Source organism: Anoplopoma fimbria, chromosome 23 (assembly GCF_027596085.1).
Source record: "Anoplopoma fimbria isolate UVic2021 breed Golden Eagle Sablefish chromosome 23, Afim_UVic_2022, whole genome shotgun sequence".
Lineage (NCBI taxonomy): Eukaryota > Metazoa > Chordata > Actinopteri > Perciformes > Anoplopomatidae > Anoplopoma > Anoplopoma fimbria.
Window position 1 is genome coordinate 12,128,937 of NC_072471.1, and position 19,823 is coordinate 12,148,759.

General features: G+C 43.6%; 1 protein-coding gene across 1 annotated transcript in view; it reads left to right on the forward strand.

Moving 5' to 3' along the window:
• The first annotated feature begins 273 nt into the window (after positions 1-273).
• dock4b (dedicator of cytokinesis 4b) overlaps positions 274-19,823 on the forward strand; it is a 112,264-nt gene continuing 92,714 nt past the window's right edge. Inside the window, 1 exon segment of the mRNA XM_054624425.1 lies at positions 274-518. Coding sequence (XP_054480400.1) covers positions 482-518 — 37 coding nt within the window. The 5' untranslated portion in view covers positions 274-481.

A 19,823-nucleotide genomic window follows, 5' to 3' on the forward strand; every position in this document is an offset into this window, starting at 1 on the left:
CTATACATCCAATATTTCTGTAATCTCAATTTCACAAAGCCATTTCTAATTTTGGCCTGAGAACTAAAAAAAAACTTGATGGTTAAATCACGTGTCAAAGTATTGAAATACGTCAAGTTAAACACAAGATACACTGAACACAGAACTCGTGCACTCTGCCCCCTGATGTCACGACGTTGGGCAATAACACACAATCTCATATCGCTGGGCCCTTCAAGTGCGCTGACCTTGTAGTCTTCACATTTCCGACTGCACCAGAACGCAGCACTTCTCCGTACCACTACGAGCAGCAGCAGCAGCAGCAGCAGCAGCGCTTTCTCTCTCTCTCTCTGTGTGTGTGTGTGTGTGTGTGTCTGTAACCTAAACAATGACTCCTGCTACAGACCGGAGGAGCGCACACCAATAGAATGCGTTGCACGGCAACAAAAACCTGCATTTACCCGCTATTCAGACCACTCACTTAAATGTGCCGACCGTAAACATGTGGATACCTACGGAACATGAGAAATACGGCGTCGGTAAGTTTTTCACGCTTTATGTTTTTTTTTTTGTTTTTTTTAAAAATCCATTCAGTTTGTAGGACATGTGTAAATGTATGGACGGTGGTTGTCTGGAGGTGAACCGGCTCTACGAATGATGATTTCAAGCATTTTGCCAATTGTTTGTGTGTGATTGATTGTCTTTATATTGGGAAAGGCAGCATCAGCTCCCTTTCATACACAGCCCCGTGATGAGAGCTTGGATTTCGTCTGACTGCCACATTGCAAAGCATAGGGGTTTGTCGATCTGACCCCTCCACGGTTTGCTATATGAACAGACACATTTTATTTTTAATTTTTTTATACCAGTGATTTTCCCCACTAGTATAAAATAAAATTGCGTTGTCAGGTTATTAACTAGTGGGCTATCCCGACCCGATGGCTATGTTATGTTGTGTCTGTTTGAAATCAGCTGCTTTCCAGTCAATCGCTGTATTTCTGTATTTTGCGCACAACCTCTGCCAATTATTTTGAAATAAATAGAAATCTGAGAAAACCACAAAAGAAAATAGACCCTTTCTTTATTTTAATGCATCTAGGGGGGTTGAGATTGCGGTGGACCTTGAGAGGTCCTGTTGATGTGTGTGTGTGTGTGTGTGTGTGTGTGTGTGTGTGTGTGTGTGTGTGTGTGTGTGTGTGTGTGTGTGTGTGTGTGTGTGTGTGTGTGTGTGTGTGTCTCTCTCTCTCTCTCTCTCTCTCTCTCTCTCTCTCTCTCTCTCTCTCTCGGTGCATTGTTCCAGGGCCCTGGATCAAACACTGAAGTGAGACAAACAAGCGACAACAACGCAACCGAAGCCAAATGTAGAGTGGGGAGGTGGGGGGGGGGAAAAAAAAAACCAAACAGCCTTGGTCTTGTTGTTGTTGTGGTTGGAATTTCTTCTTTCCATGTCTTTACCCTCAAAAACCCCCCAAAAAACAGGGGTCTCATTGAGATGCGGGAGCTGAGAGGCGGTTTAAATGTCTCATAATTATATCCCTGAGAGATATTGGTCTGCTCTCTCTCTCTCTCTCTCTCTCTCTGTCTGTGTGTGTGTGTGTGTGTGTGTGTGTGTGTGTGTGTGTGTGTGTGTGTGTGTGTGTGATGCTCTGGTCCCTACATGATCCCACAGCCTCCGTGAAAACCAGCCAATGATCATTTTTGTAATCTTTGCAAGGATGCCAGGGGAAAAGTGGTTCAGTAAAACTACTATACGGCTGTGATATGATGAAGAGATTGTACATGTTTTGCCTCAATGTGCTCTCTTTTCTTGTCCGGTTGCATAATAAAGTGGGCTCGCAGGCTGTTTGTAAATGCTGCTCACTGTCTAAAATGCCACCTTGCTACTGTGACCTGAAATCAGTGAAGCACAGTGAACCAGAGAGTCGCCTTGGCCTCTCTCTCTGTCACACTCTGTGGTCTGATCACTTGACTGCTAAATCTCTCCCTGGTGTAAACTTGTTTCCCTTCTCTATCTATGTCACCGCTAAAGCCTTGATACTTGTAGTATAGTCACTGTGCAGCTATATTATACATAATCCTGTGCAGAGCAAAGTCCCCCAGAGCCCATAGCTCCAATATTTTGATAGAGCGGAATTCATTTATTCAATTTAGCTCCCTTAACCCATCTGTCAAAGTTCATTTGGACTGGATAAAAGGAAGACATTTATTTTGAAGGCTAAATACTCACCATTGTCCCCAAATTGCAAGGGAGGGTTCTTTTAATTGGATTAGGCTTCTTCCCAAATTCCATATTTTCCCCGCGGTATCATCAATAACACTTATTTAATTGGCTGTGACTTGTTTTTTAAGACATGTTTTGGCAACGTGTCACTTCTTTGTGGCCTGGTCCTTTTTAAGGAAGGAACTGGGATGTTTTCCTGTTAGGAAATTCAGGGTTTCATGATACACACACACACGCACACATACTCACACGCACACAAAGATACGGCGAGGAACTGTTTGATTGTACACGCTAGTTTTAGCTATAATAAGAGCAATTTTTTATGTTTTGGTGTTTTTTCAGGCTGATGCTCAGAGAGCTTCATGTGCTTCTGATGTTTTGTTTTGTTTGTACTGTACATTCTCTATCAGTTTCTGGAGATGGGGTTCATTCATTCTGATTTAGTGGGTAAATGGAGACTTTAGAGAGTTTGAAGTCAAGATGAAATGCCTTTTTAACCCTTTAATATCACATCCCCGGTTATACTGTGCACCTATTTAATGATATGTGCGAAACATTTGCAAAGAAAATCTATTTTTCTCATATTATAATATAAAAAGTCAATCAACTTTCCTTAATATTATCATTGATTGAAATCCCTCATGTAACTGTATACACCGCTCAAAGATTGGGGAATATGTCACATTACAGAAGCTTAAGATGCTTTAACTGCTGTTTGACTGGGACTTTAAAGGGGAATCATGAGGACCGGGTCATACTATAAAAGAAGCAGTTCCTATGAGATGATGCCTGACCACATCTCACTTCTGCACAGCTGGTCAATCACTGCATGAGCTGGACATGAATGTTGGACGGGTGCTTTCGAAAAGTCACAGAAATTGTTGAACGCAGTCCTTTCAGTTCCTGTAGGACAAATGTGCAATTGACCTTCTGACGAGCATTTCTTAGGAAACAACACACAACTGACACAACACAAAGCTATTCCTGTACTGCCCTTCATAAATAATTTAATATTCATCAGATAATCCCAATGAAATTAAATACTTAGCATTTTCACTCTGGCGTTTCTAGAATATTTGCATTTTAGTTAGCATGGTTATTACAAAGGCCATTGTAAAATATTCCATTAGCTGGTTTCCAAGTTCGCCGATATTTTACAGGGGGACAAGGATAACCAAATGTTTAATCCTTGTGGCAAAATAAACTCTCACCAGCTGTGACCTTTGACCCTCAGATTGAGTCTCACCCTAAATAATTCAAGCCAGCAGAACAACTGTTGTCTTTCCACAGGTCTCCACACTTTATAGAAAAACACTACCTGAAATAGTTAAATCACACCTTTAGTAGAATTAACATCATAGATCCACACCTGTTATTACTTTTTATTTCCAGTCATGTGGGGCCGTTCATGAATATCCATGCTGTAGAATTACTGTGGTATCTAAATATTGCTACAAGTAAGTCCCCACCGTAGCCATTTTAAATGTGATCTCATCCAGGTGCCTTCAGCGAACACTTTATCCCCTTTTGACAGGGAGGCTGACCAACTAAAGGGGGGCTTGGAAATCCTTGGATCCTTGCAGGAACATTTGATCTCGAGCCAAATCGAGATGAGATCAGAACATCTCGCTGTGTAATTGGAAGGTTGCATCTTTTGATGTCGATTCGCCTTACTAGCGAAGCGGGGGCCCTGGGAGGACGGAGGGGCCACTGCCATTGATGAAATATGAATGGACTCTCGGCGAGTCGATGTTAAGGCGCCCATTAGCCCACCAGTGAAGTGATTACTGCTGTTTACCCTGAAGCAACAAGGTTGGAAGATTGATGAGATGATGTTAATATCTGACTCCTAAATGGACGTGGGATATGGAGACATTAGATTGAGCCAAGAGGGAGAATCTTTTACATCAAAGTCATGTTTCTGAGCACAAAAGAAGGGTTAGGTTTCTAGTAAAACCTATAAGATTAGGCACAAGAGGATAAGAGATTACTGGATGACAGATGTACCCAAGAATGTCTCTTCAAAATGCATGATGGATAATCTGTCCCGAATGTCACTGAAGACAAACACACTTTGACTTAATCACTGACTACAGAACATACTGGAGGCTGCATCGTGTCATGTTTAGAGTCGACGCAGAGTTAACGCTGTAGACAAACAGAGTGAGGCCTTTCTCCTCATTAAGACCCTCTGATACAACCAATCAAGCATGTCATTGCTCATCATAATTTAGACACATAATTAAACCGCTTTAACGAGTTGGTTTCGGATTTGTGTGCGTTGAATTCTCCACCGACGGCCGGAGGAGCGTGATTTAGCGTTCCTGTTCCGTTCCTCGAGTGTTGTGGGAAAGGCAAGTGGTCAGCATCAGATAAATACAGAATGGTACGGCGGCCTGATTGAATGTTCCTGCTCGGGGCCCTGGCTGCGGTGGAGGGCCAGTGTCGGGGCCGGAGGGTTTCCTGCTCTCCCAGGGCTGACATCGCTGGTTCCTTCCCTTGGGGGAATGTCGCCGTGTTTGACTGGAGGGGGGGGTTGATGGAGGTTGAGGGTGCTGGCGCGTGTCAGGGGAGGGCTCATTGTCGGGCCGTCCGCCCTGCCCTGTTACCCCCGAATTTAGCCCCTCCCCCCACACTCCGCAGGGGGATTAGCAGGTTGTTTTGGAGGGGGCCCAGAGGCCCATTCCACCATTATACCCATGATTCCCTAATGCAGCAAGGCCCCAGGGCGATGTATGTGAGAGGGCTGGGGGGGGGAGGTGAGGCCTACCAGCTTGTAATTGCTTCCTCGCCCGCTGCCTCGTCTCCATCTGCAGAGATAGCACCCCTTCTCCTCCACACACACACACACACACACACACTTTTGCACACATACTCGCCCAATGCAATCATTCAACGTGGAGGGAGACTGTGGGCGGGTCCCCTGTGACTTGAACAGATGCAGAAAATGAAGGAAGAAATAGAGAGGAAGAGAGTTAACCACCCAGCCCACTATTATACACAAGCTATTCCCTGGTGTGTGCATCATGTATGGGTTAAATAAATCTACATGGACATGTGACATATGACGGGTCTCAGTGAGCCTTGTACTCATTGCTGATTCACCCCGAACCATAATGAGCCACTGTGGCCTGAGACGTGAGGACAGACATTGGAGAAAAGCCACCGCTGGTTCGTTTGTGTTGTTCAATTAAATCATGCTCTATTTATTGTGGAGACCTCAATTATGAAAGAAAACACCCAAACCGCACAAACGTCGTCTGTTTGTTTGGATTCATAATCAGACAATCAAATAATAGAAACAGGAAAAAGGATACAGTTCTCAGTAATATTCTGTGGAAATGAAAAATAAATTACCTATTTTTTTCTTTTCCACCTCCTTCCAGCTGTCCGTCACCACACGCTGGGGATACCCTTGTGTATCCCATTGGGGTTGGTGACACAAACAAGCCAATATGCTGTATGTATTATGTTGAGACAGGCAGCCGGGGGGGGGGCTTTCCTGCATCTCCACTCCAGTGGCAGTCTGGCGTGCCTGCTTGAGGGAGATGATGCTTCTGCTCCGAGATGGACGAGTGATTTCCCGTTCACCAGAATGCGTATGGCTATTATAATGGCCGATATTTCAACTTGACTGGACGTGAATTATTGGTTTCAAATGGTTGTCTCATATCTTTTTTTTAAGAGGCTCACTCGTGCACTGGTTTTAGATCAGAAAATGTAATGAAAGCGAAGTGATTTCTTGGGGTAATTCGTTTTTGTTTTTTTTTGCTTTTAAGATACTAAATGAAATGTGCAGCTTTTTGGCTAGCTTCAATGTTATGAAATACTCTGTGCCTGTAACAGGCCTGTTGTGGTTCACTTTCCCCAATATCAATCCCCGATCCCTGTGTGAAAGAGGTTAATGGGATATGTCCTATTAGGAATTCAGCAGCTTAACTGATCAGCAGCGCTTCTGTGTGTGTGTGTGTGTGTGTGTGTGTGTGTGTGTGTGTGTGTGTTTTTGTCATCTGCGTGGGCCGGGGGAAAAAATGACTGACGTGCCACTTTCATAAAACGAAGGGCGTCTGCCGGTGACAATCACTGTGATTGGCGGGTGGGAAGAGCTGTTTACGCGTCGAGAGACACTTTTTTGCGCATTTACGGCAGAAAAAAACCCCAGATTGGCTGCACTGGTCTGTGTACTGCAGCTGTTATCTATCTGTGTATTGACCATAAAGGAAGTGTAAATTGATTGGTGTGAGCGTTTGTGTGGGTGACCCTGTGCAACAGAATGACCTCAAGGCTTCCATTTTCCCATAAACCCAGCTTCAGTAATAGCTACCTCTGCTCAACCTCAAGTTACTAAAGCTAGTCTGCTTAATTCATTATTAACATGCTAATAAAAAAGTAGTTATGGTCTGTTCAGGATAAATCTTATATCATTAATGTATCACTGATGGCTGATAAAATGTCAAGACTTGCTTAAAGGACATATGCATAATTTAAGAATGTAAAGGGCTAATGGTCGTGGACGTCTCTGTATTCAATTACCTTGGTAATTTCTTGAATATGGAATTGGCCTCTACCACTGTCATTCACACAGTCACAGTGGGGGATGTGCAAGAGGAGACTTGTACAGATCCCTTTGGTCCTGTTCTTTGTTTTGCTCTTAAGTGAAATTCTATTTGGGATGATTGACCCTCATCAGGCCAAATCTGCAATGGGGCGTTTTTTTTTTTTTTATTAGAGCATCGTTTCTCTTCATCCTATCCCTTTGTGGTTTCATGAGTAAGGACATATCCTAACCAATTTAAACTGTACATATATATGTCCACACAGAGAATTGATCATGTGTTCTTTTTTTTTCTTGTTTTCCTTGAGTTTTCTGATCATTGGCAAACAACAAACTGGTTTGTTACCACCAATACCAAAGAAATGCTGGTTTGACTCTGCTGACATGACTGCTGACATACTGAAATGTACTCCGCTCAGCCTTATGCTTATTATCTGTATGCAGCATATAGTAGCTGATCACATATCTATAGCTGCTTTCATTAATAGGTACATGTGTATATGTATTTGGGATCTTTTCAAAAGGATATACAGGACCTGTGCAGGGTTTTAAAGGCTGTTATCACTATCAGTGTTTGGAGGGATTCAAATAGCAGATACAAGTGTGTCATCTGATTTTAACCAATACAATGTTCAATGTGAATCCTTTAAATGTGTTTTTTTAAAGAATTGTGACCAATGTGCTGAGCGGGACATCCAGTTGAAAACTAAATTTGTCAGTGCTGTCTGGTTTAAGTCAGTGGATCATTGCAATACCTCCCATGGTTGTCGAGTTGTGCTGCTAGCATGAATAAAAAAGAAAAGCATTTAGAAAATATATTTTATTCCTCAAATCAAACTATCAAAAAGAACTATTGGTAACAAAAGTTATCACTAAATCTTATTAGCAAAACATATCGACTGTGTATTCACTTTGTAGTTTTAAATTGCACTTTTGAGTCTTTTCAAAAAAATCATATTCAAGTTGTATGAACCTCTAGTTGAGTGTGGATGTAGTGCCACAACAAAGGACTATAGATAGATTTGTGGACATGACCTAAATTCCTTCAACTGCCGACATACTTTTAACAACCAAATTGTCCCCCCGAATAGTGCAGCTGGACTCTGGCTCAGTTCCTCTGTAAAGCATCGCAGCCCGGCTCAGGTCACTGAGGACATTGTCAGGAGTTTGACGGCAGGGTGACAGTCAGGATTAATGTCTGCCACAGAGACAGAGACAATGGAAGAAGGGTGAAAGGTCTTCAGACAGAAAGCTTGTTGACGCCTATGCTGGACCTTGGCCGGCAGTTCACTCACAGTACTGTCCTCACCTTGCTGGCCGACCCATCTGTTCTCCCTCTCCTCTACTGTTGTCTGGAAATTCCTTAATTGAATGAAAACTGCTTTTGTATTTCTGTTTTATTGAATTGTCTCCTTTTGCTTCCTGTTTCTCCTCTTAGTATCCTTTTCCCTCCACCCCTCCACACTCCTGCTCGTTCTTGCAGAGTGAACTGTTTCCAGAGACAGAAGGTCACACTGTGATGACCCTTATCTCACTTTCTGCCTCTTTTTTTCCCCCCTCATCTATCGCTCACTCATTCCTTTTCTGTCTGGGTTTTTTTATTTTCTCTTCCCTTCTTTCTGTAGCCCACTTCCCTCTATCTGTGCTGCACTCTGTTCCACCTTTATCTCTCTTTCACATGTGCCTCTCTCTTCCCCCCCCTCTTTCCCCCTCTGGATCCACACTCACCTGTCCTAGATATCCCCAGATGCTGTGTGTGTTCGGCTGTGTGTATCTAATGTTGCATATGCAGGTTTACGTGCTTGTGTGCACGTTTTGTATGCCGTATTTTCGTGTGTCCCAGTGGACTGGAAAGTCTGAAGATGATAAAGCAGCAAGACGCCCCACAGGCTTTGGAGTAGAGCTGTTTCTACGGCAGATGTTATACGTCTTTTTGTTGTGCTACATCCTCCTGCTTCCCATCAAATCCCTTTCACATCATTTTGAAATGAGATCTGAAAGCTGTCTTTTTGAAGTTATTGCAAGTGCAAAATTTTAAATCCCAAAAGTGCTTGTTTTAGATTAAGAGACTTGGCAGTGGACAAGATACAAGCATTGCAGAAACAGATTTCTCACCATTTTGAAGATATAAAGAAAGTACTTTTATACTTCTTTTTACCCAAATTGATCATCCAGTCTTTCAATCATGGTTAGCACAAGGTTATACGCACAGCAGCAGCTAGAACGATCACTTAACCGGTCACTAGAATAAAGCAACAAAAGGTTATGCTTTTATTTTTCTTTAAACTTGTTACCAGAAATAGCTTTGCTTTTTTCTTTTGAGGTTTGTCCTCAATATTTTCAAAGCCCTCTCTCCTGTCAAAGTGAAAATACAAACAATAAAGCCTTTATTCTGTTAAGTTAATAAATCTAACCTCTCTAGGAAAAATCAATGCTCGCTGGCTAAAAAAAAAAACGAGGAGCTTGCTTTAGTATTTCTCTGTTTGAAAAGTCAGAGTGGTAAATCGGCCACTGTTTCACACATGTGCACGAACGGAAAGCTTGACAGGCGTAGCAGCAGTAACTAAGAGGGACAGGATCTTTCATCAGGAGGTGTCTGTCATAAGTCCATTGCTTTGACTTGTGCATAGCAGGCAGACATACGGTATGTTCATGTTTCCCTCGGTTCGCTTTCTGTCCCATTGTGTCTCTTCTATTTCTGTCCTTGGTACATGTTTCATCAGTGTTTTCTTAACGGCAGAGGCAGCTGTTTTTTTTTCTTCATGCTGGCCACAGTGCAGAAACTTCATCAGAATGACGATTCATCCTTTTCATTTATGCTCTGCTGTTTATTACTTCTGCCTCGATAAAAAAGCCACGGTGGGAACTTTGTTGTCTTCTCTTGTCAATCTGTCTGCTCATCTCCCTTCTTCGGCCCCGTTTACGCTCTGTGTACACATATTTGGTTTTTAGTGATGATGGATTCAGAATTGACCATGAAAATCTCCGGCGCAAACAGAGATGCTTGCTTGCTCATTCACCACAGGTATGCCATATTAGCAGTGTATATTGACTGCGGGCTCAAGAGCTATGACAGGGACATTGATCGGTTCAGATCTCTCTCTTTTTCTCTCTCTCTCCCTCTCTCTCTCCTCTCTGAGATTGAACTGTTTTCCTCGTCTCCATCACTCTCTCTGTCTCTGTAACGATCACGTTGGGAGGATCAGCTGCTGCCTGGCTGATTTCTGGGCAGCAGCTTCTCTCCGACCTTGGCTGCTGTTGGCTGTCTTATTACCTGCACAATGTGTGTGCGTCCATGTGTGTACACCTCTTCTGCGGTTGAATAGGTGTTTATACAGCCTCTACATTTGATCTTTGCCCCACTCGAGGTGCTTGTGTGTGTGTGTGTGTGTGTGTGTGTGTGTGTGTGTGTGTGTGTGTGTGTGTGTGTGTGTGTGTGTGTGTGTGTGTGTGTGTGTGTGTGTGTGTGTGTGTGTGTGTGTGTGTGTGTGTGTGTGTGCGAATGTTTCCTGAACTCGCTGTGCCGCCTCAGATGACGGCCTGCCTCTCCTCTGCACGTCAACCTGCTGCATGCGAGGCGTTGGCTTGCCGCCTGTCCTACTCACCTCCCCTCACTTCCTCTCTCTGGCCGTGCACAGAAAAGCCAGTTTAATGTCAGGCTGACTTTCAAAAGAGCTTTTCACTGCAGCCCACCACAGCTACTTTCTTTTTTTAGTTTTTCAGCCAATTCGAGACGTGAAGTGTTGAGGCCGATTGCAATTGATTTTTGGCGCGCAAGACTGCTCGGTTGATTGAAATAGCTTTATTCTAGAAGAAGAAGGCATAGGATGTGTAGTATTCTGTATTCTTCTTTAAGATTTATGGGGGCAAAAGAAAAGAGGACTTACTACTTTGAAATGAGATTAACTCCAGTCTCGGTGACAAAGCCCCAAAATATGATTACTTTCTAACTGACTGTTCTCCTCAGCTGAACGATTCTTGTGAACTCCTAAATTAATTGTGTGGGAGTTGTAGAGTGTTATTGCCTCGGAGAGTCTGTTTAATTCATCAGGTTGACTAAACCTCCAATTGCGACCCATTTCACTTCATACATCTCCTCTTTTCAACCCAGCCCCTCTTCAGGGACTGTTCCCACTTGGTATGTTTATCGAGTTAAGAGGAAAGCCTTGAAACCATGCAGAGACAGAAACAGATCTGTTGGTAAAATACTTGTCGTGAATTAATAAGTCCCCCCCCTCCAAACATCTGAGCTACTGGATTATTTGAAGTTTTGTTTGTCTGAGGGGAGAAGACCAAGTATCTCCCCGCTTCCTGCCTCTCATCGTTGATTGAATGGGGCCTTTTCAGCCTTCTTCTAGCAACACCAAAGGTTGGCATGGCAGTGCATTGTGGGGTTGTTTTTGCTCCTTTTCTGGAAGTTGCTGTTGAGGATTGCTTATGTTGATTCAGTAGGTTAGTTTTGACTTTTCCTTTCATTTGAGAGAGAAATGCGAAGAGAGGGAGTAGAAGTTTTTTTTAATGTTGTTTATTATTATTACTCATTTCTCTGCAGTAGATCAAGGCTCGAGACTTAAGGCGTCCCATCGTTCTGGGGATGATGGAAAATGTTTTTGGGATGACCAGAGATCTTCCCTGTGACGCCCTCGGGATGAAATGGAGGCTTTATAAGTGACAGTGCGAACTATTGACCCATACAGGGGACAAACCCTATTTCTTTACCCGGAAATGCTACATTTTGAACACCAAATCCGTGTTGAAAATGAACCGTTTCCTCGCTTCCAGTCATTATGCTAAGCTAAACCAGCCGGCTGCTGCCTGCAGCTTCATATTTACTGCACAAACATGACAGCTGTATCAGTCTTCTCATCTAACTCTCAGCAAGAAAGTAAACTACTTCAACTGAGAACCGAAATCCTATATTATTAAAAGATATGTGCTGATGTTGCGCCAACTGTCAGATAGCATGAAGCAACAGAGCACTAAACCAGGCACCAGGGTCACTCCAGGCGCTGCTATCAGTTTATTTTCCTCTTGCATTGCGTTACCAAAAAAGGGGACATCCAGCCACTGTGGGATTGGCTTGAAGTGGCTTCTGTTTGCCACATGCCTAACCTCTTCTCCAAGCATCCACCTGGTGTCTTTATTTCCCCCTTCCACCAGTCGCAGTCGCGCCCTCAGGGGGAAGGAATCTGAAGAACTAAAAGCGCAGAGCGGCGCTGCTAAAAGCGGATGAAATGGATCCCCTTTGTGTGGGGGCGAGAGGGGAAATGAGAAGGAAAACCCCCAACTGTGAGAGCCTTTTGTGCGGGGAGTAAAAAAGCACTTGGTCTGGGCGATGGCGGCCGATGGACACCTCAGGCAGTTGGTTCAGCTCAGCTCAGAGGAGATGACAGGAGAGAAGAGTTATTGTTTGTATGTATGCTGGCTATGGACACAACATAGGCACAAAACATGATCCTAGGGCAGCTTCCCTCCCAGCGGATGGTTCTCATACCTTGTGAGGCCCCTGGCTATTCTTGCTAACAAGCAATTTGTGTTGAGAGCTGGCCTCAGATAAAATACACAGACGCTCGGCATGGAAATAGCACAGAAGCTTTGATGTCAGTGAGAAAATGGCCACGTTTACTGGTGTTTAGAGCAAAAGATCCTTTTTTGACAGCAGATGGTTTTGTTGGTCAAGTGATAAAACACATCGCGATCGTGGCGGTTACCGTTTCATCCCCAAGGGCATGTGAATTGTAAAAATAGCAACAGAGCCCTTCTAGAAGTACTCAGTACCCAGTGAGTAATCCCTGCTGTTAATGGATCAATAATGGAAATCTCTTTTTGGATCATGTATCCCCCTACCTATTTATCTACGGCCTAATGACCTGTCAGCGTTTCCATTTTGACCTTGATGGTCATTACAAAGCCCAGTATCACATTTCAGTCTTTGAGCACTTTCAGCTTTTTGAAGAAAGGTGCTTTCATGTTGTTTCAGTAGTGACACTTGAAAGGGCAGTGAGATGGATAGCTTAGCATCAGTGATTTCTGCCTTCTGTCTCGAATCCCATCCTCTTGGCTTTGTTTACGCAGCACCTCCGGAGCTCGCCGACGTACGACGCTACAGCAGTGAAACGAGGCGTATTTGTTTTTCCATCACCCTCAAAAATAAACTTAATTGGAGTAGTGAAGAGCAAAACACATTCTTCACAGCCAGGAAACATGTGAGTGGCTCACACGCCGTAGCAGATGCCCGACTTGAGGCAGAACCATGCATTGTCTTCCTTCCTGTGTCTCTCTCTCTCTCGGCTCACTCAGACCAGCTTGGGCCTTCTGCTGTGTCGTGCTGACATAATGAGTATGGGGATGCTAAAAATACTGATGCACAAGTAGAGCATGCTCCACGTTTATGACATATGTTTTAGCATGGCCGCTGATGCGGTTGTTGTTTCCCCGAAGCGGAAAAGGAAGAACGTTTTGGCTTTGATTCTGATAAAACGCGCAACTATTTCCTTCTTGAATCAGTGGACAGTAACCTTGGCTACACATATTTGTGATGGCTACTTGAAAGTGCAATAACTACAGGTACAAAGATGCCCAAATTTGACATTTCATAACATTCTGCTGCCGATTTCCCCCGGCTTGTATCGAGTTCAAAGGTTAGTGTGGTAATGGTGGTGATTGAATGGCCGTTTGGAAGCAGGCCATTGATTTGTAGGGGAATGTTTCCAGGCATCATCAGTGGTGACGCGTCACACATAAGCTTCCCCCCGGACCCTCATCTGGACCACAGCCATAATCCTCTTTGCAAAGGCTTTCCTAATGCACTGGTAACCTTACCATCTCCCCCACCTGGGAATACAGACTGGGTGACGGCGTCTGGCTATGACTGTGCTTGCTTGGCTAATATTTGTTGAGATTGGACACAAATGAACACACACATAGATATGTTTAAGGCCAGTATATTACTCCACCTAAATACAGATGCCAACATCGATAACACATTTCTGAATGCAAGAACAAATACACCATCCTGTGCACAAATCCGTCTTCTTTTGCTAGGACTCGCATCCCGTAACCCCTCACCTTATCTTTAACCATATATAGATTAAACCTCAAATGAATCACTGTAATATCCGAGCTTGTCTGTGGTGGGCAAATGCTGCTAAATGAGGCATTGAGGTGCGATGAGCTTTGTCTGATGCCTTATTCAGGTCACTGCATTTAACATCGGTTGCAACCTATTAAATGTGGTGATGTGATTGAGGGCTGTGACTAATCATTATTTAATTATTATTCTCCTGAATATTTTTGCAATTAATAAACTGTTTGCTTTAAAAAATGTCAAAAAATTGCAAAAGTTTCCATCGCAAGTTCCTAAAGCCCATGGTGATGTGTTCATATGTCTTGTTTTGTCCAACCAATAGTTTAAAAGACTATATACTCCAACAATAGTGATATAACATTGAGAAAGTCGGTATACCTTCATAAGCTGGATGCTGGAGCTAGAGAATGATTTGGAATTGTGGCAGAAAGGAAAATACTTAAATGATACAATTGTTATCCAAAAAGTTGCCAAAACATTTGCTGTCAGTCAGCTATTTGTTTAATAGTGTCAGCTCTACATACATTTAGAATAAGGGCTGTCACAATATTAGATTTTCACTACAGGATTATCAAAAATGAAATAATGCTATCAGTCAAATTAATTTTTATGCCCCTATTTGGGATATTGGGATATTTGAATCAGAAAGATATTCTTCTAAATGTTTAGACATTGAGTGGTATTAAGTGCACGAAATGATCAAATAATCCTCTGAATGAAAAATTGTATTTATATTGCCATCATCCAAGTCAGTTTATGTTAATACGTCAGCCATAAATGACTACTTATAGACAGAGATCCAATGTTCTGACTATGTGGGCCTTTAAAGCTGATATTGGCTCATTGTGAATTCCCCAATCATGATCTGCCAGGCTCTACTGAGTACCACACAAAAGGAAATGAAGAGAATACGAAAGGAGGAAAAAAATGAAAGGGGAAAAGAGAGGTGGATGAGATGGAGGAGGAGATGTAGCGAGGCGAGGGAGAATCAGACGGACACTGTGATGGTTGACGGGTTGTCAATTGATGGTCCACATGTGGTGTTCCCTCTTCAGAGTTTGAGCTGCCGGTGCTGGGGGAAGCACCGTCCCAGTGTGTCTCTATCTGCACGTTAGTGTTTCAGGAACTCTCTCCGTAGCTCATTAGAATCTTTATACTTTCCTCCACCCCCCCCAGGGAGCACCGAGCGTTGAACGGGCACACAAATGAGGCTACCTTTCTACTTTGTATAATGTTGCTCACTCGCAACTGTGGGAGGAGAAAAACAAAGATGAAATTAATCACTCTAGCCTCGTCCCCTCCCACTTCTCTCATCCCTCTCCCCCCTTCAAGTTCACAGCTCCTGCAGACTTTTTTAACTGGTTTTATTTAATTACAGACAGCGTCGGGGTGCACAGCTCTGCCGTTGACCTACATCAGGAAACTGGGGCGTTTTATTTTTTTATTTATTTTTTTACTCGCCCCCTCCAACTTCTTACCCCACTCTATTGATTTTGTTTGTGGGAGCACGAGCAAATTAGCTGACCGCGGCCATCAGTTTGACACCCGCTCTCTGTCACTGGCGGTCGGCCTGCTTCTGTCTTTTGCCGCTGCATAGCCTAGTTCAGCCCAGCCACAGCTCCCTCTTCCTCCCAATTTGATCAGGAGGATGTGTAGAGGAGTAGTGAATCTTGGCCATCTGGGGTCCCTGACAGGACGAGAGCCATTATAAAACAAAACTGGAGGGCAGTCTCTTTGTTAGCGCTGATGTCGTTGCGGTAATGGCCAAGATTAAGGCAAAGTGTGAAGCAGCTCCTCGAGCTCCAGCAAAATTCAAAGCAGGCACTGGGGATTTTCTTGCGTGACAGTTGAGTATTGGTTAATTATTTTTACGGTTGGAGATGACTCGAGTGGCTTCTCTCTCTCTTTCTCCCTCTGTTTCTTTTACTCAGTGTAGCTCTTGGCTGTGTGAGTTCCTACGTGGTTTGCTTTACACACACACACACACACACACACACACACACACACACACACACACACACACACACACACACACACACACACACACACACACAGCTCTCCCCGCAGTCCCTTTTGCGTTCGATTCCTGTAGTAAAGTGTTCCAAACCATGGTGGTTCTCTCTCTTTTTCTTTTCTTTTTTTTTTGGTTTTTCCTCCATCTCTGCGAGCCCAAAGTCCTCCAACCCCAAGAATAATCCTCCTTGATCCACCAATGGCATGCAGCGCACAGGGAAAATAGCCCCGACGACAGCTGAACACCCTTAGCCCTGCAGGAATGTTTGGCCACGTGCACACAGGCCATACATTCAAACACACAGTGCGGCACAGTGCGGAGGCGGACAGAGCGCCTCATTCTAAAGATGGCTGTTTTGGAATCCGTTGCAACCGGCCATCGGCCAGTGTTTACATTAGCAGCCCCGGTTATGCCGACTCTGGACGAGCATGAAAGCAAAATGTGGGGAACGACTCACCTCTTGGAATTTTTTTTACATGAGGCCTACGTTTCCTGACAGCAAGCACCATGCGAGGTGACTGAAGCACGCAGGAGGAAGGAAATTCATTTCCTACAGAAAGCCATTACAATTGTAACACTAATGATTTCCCTGATATTGTTTTTATAAACCATTTTGTATGCGGGAGAGTAATTGTTTGTAAGCTTTTTTTGTATGTTCCAGTGCGTCAGTGTTTTCTAATCTGCCCCTTTTTTACTTTGCCCATATTTTGGTGTGCTTGCATGTGAATGTGTGCTCCATCCATTATTGATCTGTCTTAAGTTATAGCAGATGTCAGAAGAACTGGTATGCCAACAAGCCACGGAATCCAACCCTCATTTTTTTCATTTTTCATTTCAGTGTATGAGGCTCTCTTTAAAGGGGAAAGAATGAGAATCAGTGCCAATATAGACATGGGCACTCATTCATTCTCCGAATCTTGTGGTTCATGGAAAGGGGAATGCATGTCATATGAAAACATTTTATTTTTATCCTGAGGCTTGGGCTATATGACAGACTTTGTACTTGTCACATATCGTGGTTGAGCCAACCCCTCATTGCTGTCACTATCTTGTCATTGTTAGTGATGCTCTGTTGTAATTCCCGAATTAAACGGCCTCCTCTGCCCTTTAGGCTCAGCCCGGCTTGAGGGACTTGTGGCAGAGCTTACAAACTTTTGCTTAGAATGACCTGATACCCAGTGGTACACCCTGTACTTGGAAATGCCTGTTGCTCTTTGTTTAGAGGCCTTAAGGAAGTGTATTGGTACCAGATTTATAGACTGTAAACTTTGACCTTGCAAAGCAATAGTCCTTAACTTACGGCAATGAAATGCTTCATTCAGAGTCATAAACACAAGAGCTAACACAATTTAGGCACTTAGATATGATTATATTGGTTGTACTGATGTATTAAACATGGGGGATACAATAACCGCAACAATGCTCAGACATCTCTCTTCAAATAAGCCAGAATTCTCTGTGTTGTGCGCTGTGATTTGTGTTTTTTAAATTTAATTTCTTCCTCAGTGGCTCTTCCTCTTCTTTACCATTTGTCACACTTCTCTTCAGCAATATATTAATTGTAAAACATGACGTACAGTGTTCACTTAACATATTTATTAGGTTTGGGTGGCTGTATTTTGTTTCGCATTGGCACTCGGTTGATATCTATTGTAATATTTCTCTGGGCTGATAACATAGGATTTTGTCTGGCTTTTCTGGAAAACCTGCATTGTGATAAGATTTTTTACAGCTGGATTTATAGGGAATTATTTAATGGCAAATTGTACACATATGCCCACAAACATACACTGTCGAGTGTTCAGTCGGTCCAGCGAACATCTTGCAGCTGTGCTAACAAACGCAATTAAAGGTTTAAACCGCTGTCATGCCTATATCTCTATCATTAAACAAATCCTCCATCCATCCATCCATCCATCCATCCATCCATCCATCCATCCATCCATCCATCCATCCATCCATCCATCACATATTCTCCAGTCTAGTGTCTAATTTCATTGCTATGCTACACAGGTTTCCCTTTAAGTTAGCTTAGCTGCTCTTTTCCCATGTCAAGGGAAGCTGACGTATTCAACACCGCAGATAGGCTCCTATTGTGAAGCAGGGGGGGGAGCTAGCTTAGCTGATCGTACGGTACGCTCCAGTGGCTTGTATTTGTGTAGCACCTGCCATCTGTGTGTCTTTGAGTGGAGTCACTGCGTATGTGCGAGTTTGTGTTCCAGAGTTCTACTCCTAACTGCCACTTCCTGTGAAGAGTCTTCAAATGCCCTGGCTGTGCTCGGAGGCCTCCGCCGTCTGTCAGTGTGTGTGTGTGTGTGTGTGTGTGTGTGTGTGTGTGCGTGTGTGTGGGTGCTTTTAAGCAATCACGGCATGTTCACAAACATGTCCTGTTCGTGTGACTGTGCATGTTTTTCAGTCAGTGCTTCTTCCCGTGTCTCGACCCCCCATGCAGTGACTATGTGCACACATCTGACATCCAAACCCGACCTGCACCCGGCAGCTCTTCAGCTTCACACTGTGGTCTTTTCATTCACTTGTGTGCTTTTCATACACTCACCAGTCACTCGAATTACTCTCTGATGCTTCAGTGCTCTCTCTCTCTCTCCCTCTCTCTCTCTCTCTTCTCTCACACAGTCTCTCTGTCTCCACTTGTCACTTAACTCTGTGTTTTATCACCTCGGGAGGAGAGCAGGATGAAGGCTACTAGGCCAGGACGTGAAGTGAACTTATACAATAATGGCTAGTATTTAGGATACAAGTCCAGTGGGAGTTTCTCATCTGTGTATGATGCTTCTTTTATTCTCCCCGCTTTGTGTTTTAGCTTGTTTGCAACAAACTAGGCTAAATATGACTCTTGGTGGTTGGCAGCAAGATTGCCAACTTTGCAAAGACATGAAAACAAGTAATATAATTGCTTCAATTGTCTTCAACTCTATAATTAGCTTCAGGCCCATCTCCAACATTGTAATTTTCCCTCCTCCCCTCTTTCTTTGTCATTGTCTCTTTTTCTTTGCACTCTAGCTACTGCATCTTCTGGGAGGCTTAGCATTTAGCGGTAGCAGCATGGGGTCATTTTCTCCGTGACTGGCTTATATCATGCTTCAAAGGGACATGTATGGTCAGCCTCATCACTAATGGAAGACTTATGATCCGGGTGGGGAATTAGATGAAAATGGCTTACAAGGCTGAAGTCAATATTAACCCCATGGTCCACTGCTGACATTTATCTTCAGGCTCCCTCTTCTTTTTTAATTACATCTATGCCCAACTTATTTTCTCTTTTTTTTTTAATATTTGACACCTTTTCCCCATCTCTTCTCTTTTCTATGACACTTCCTCGTCCTTTCATTTTTATTAGTTCATCGACCCATGTTGATCGACCCAACTCTTCCCCACTCTCAGGCTAACCTTTCCCCTCATCCTTCCCTTCTCTGCTTATGTGTGTCAGTTGGTGATCGGAGGGTTGCTAATCAGATCAGGCAGACCACTGCCTGCCTATAGGGAAGATGTTAACACAGCCTTTTGTTGTGGCTTGTTTGGAAACTGCTGGTATGAACACACACAAGTGCACTTTAACTGACAGACACAAATACATATTGTGTAGGCGCGTAGGATGCCACAGCTATGTTTGTGCTAATAGCAAAAGGCCAGGCTGTGGTTTTTCAGAGAAATTAGGCTTAAATTAGGGTTTCACTCTTCATTTCCTGTCTGCCCTCAGCACAATAGGCCTATACCCTAGAGAGCTAAAGAGCAATACTGCCTTTTTATTACCACGCATGCATGAAATAATTTCCCCGAAAGTACATCTATGCGTTTAAACATGGACGGAACCCATTCTTCAGTGAGGAATGCTGTACAGTCATTTTAATTTTAGCTCAGAAGGAGGTGTTTGTGCGCGCTATTGAGTTGCTGAAAGTTCATTTGTCGTCTGTGGGCTTTTGTGTTACGGCTCGCACCCTGCAATTGA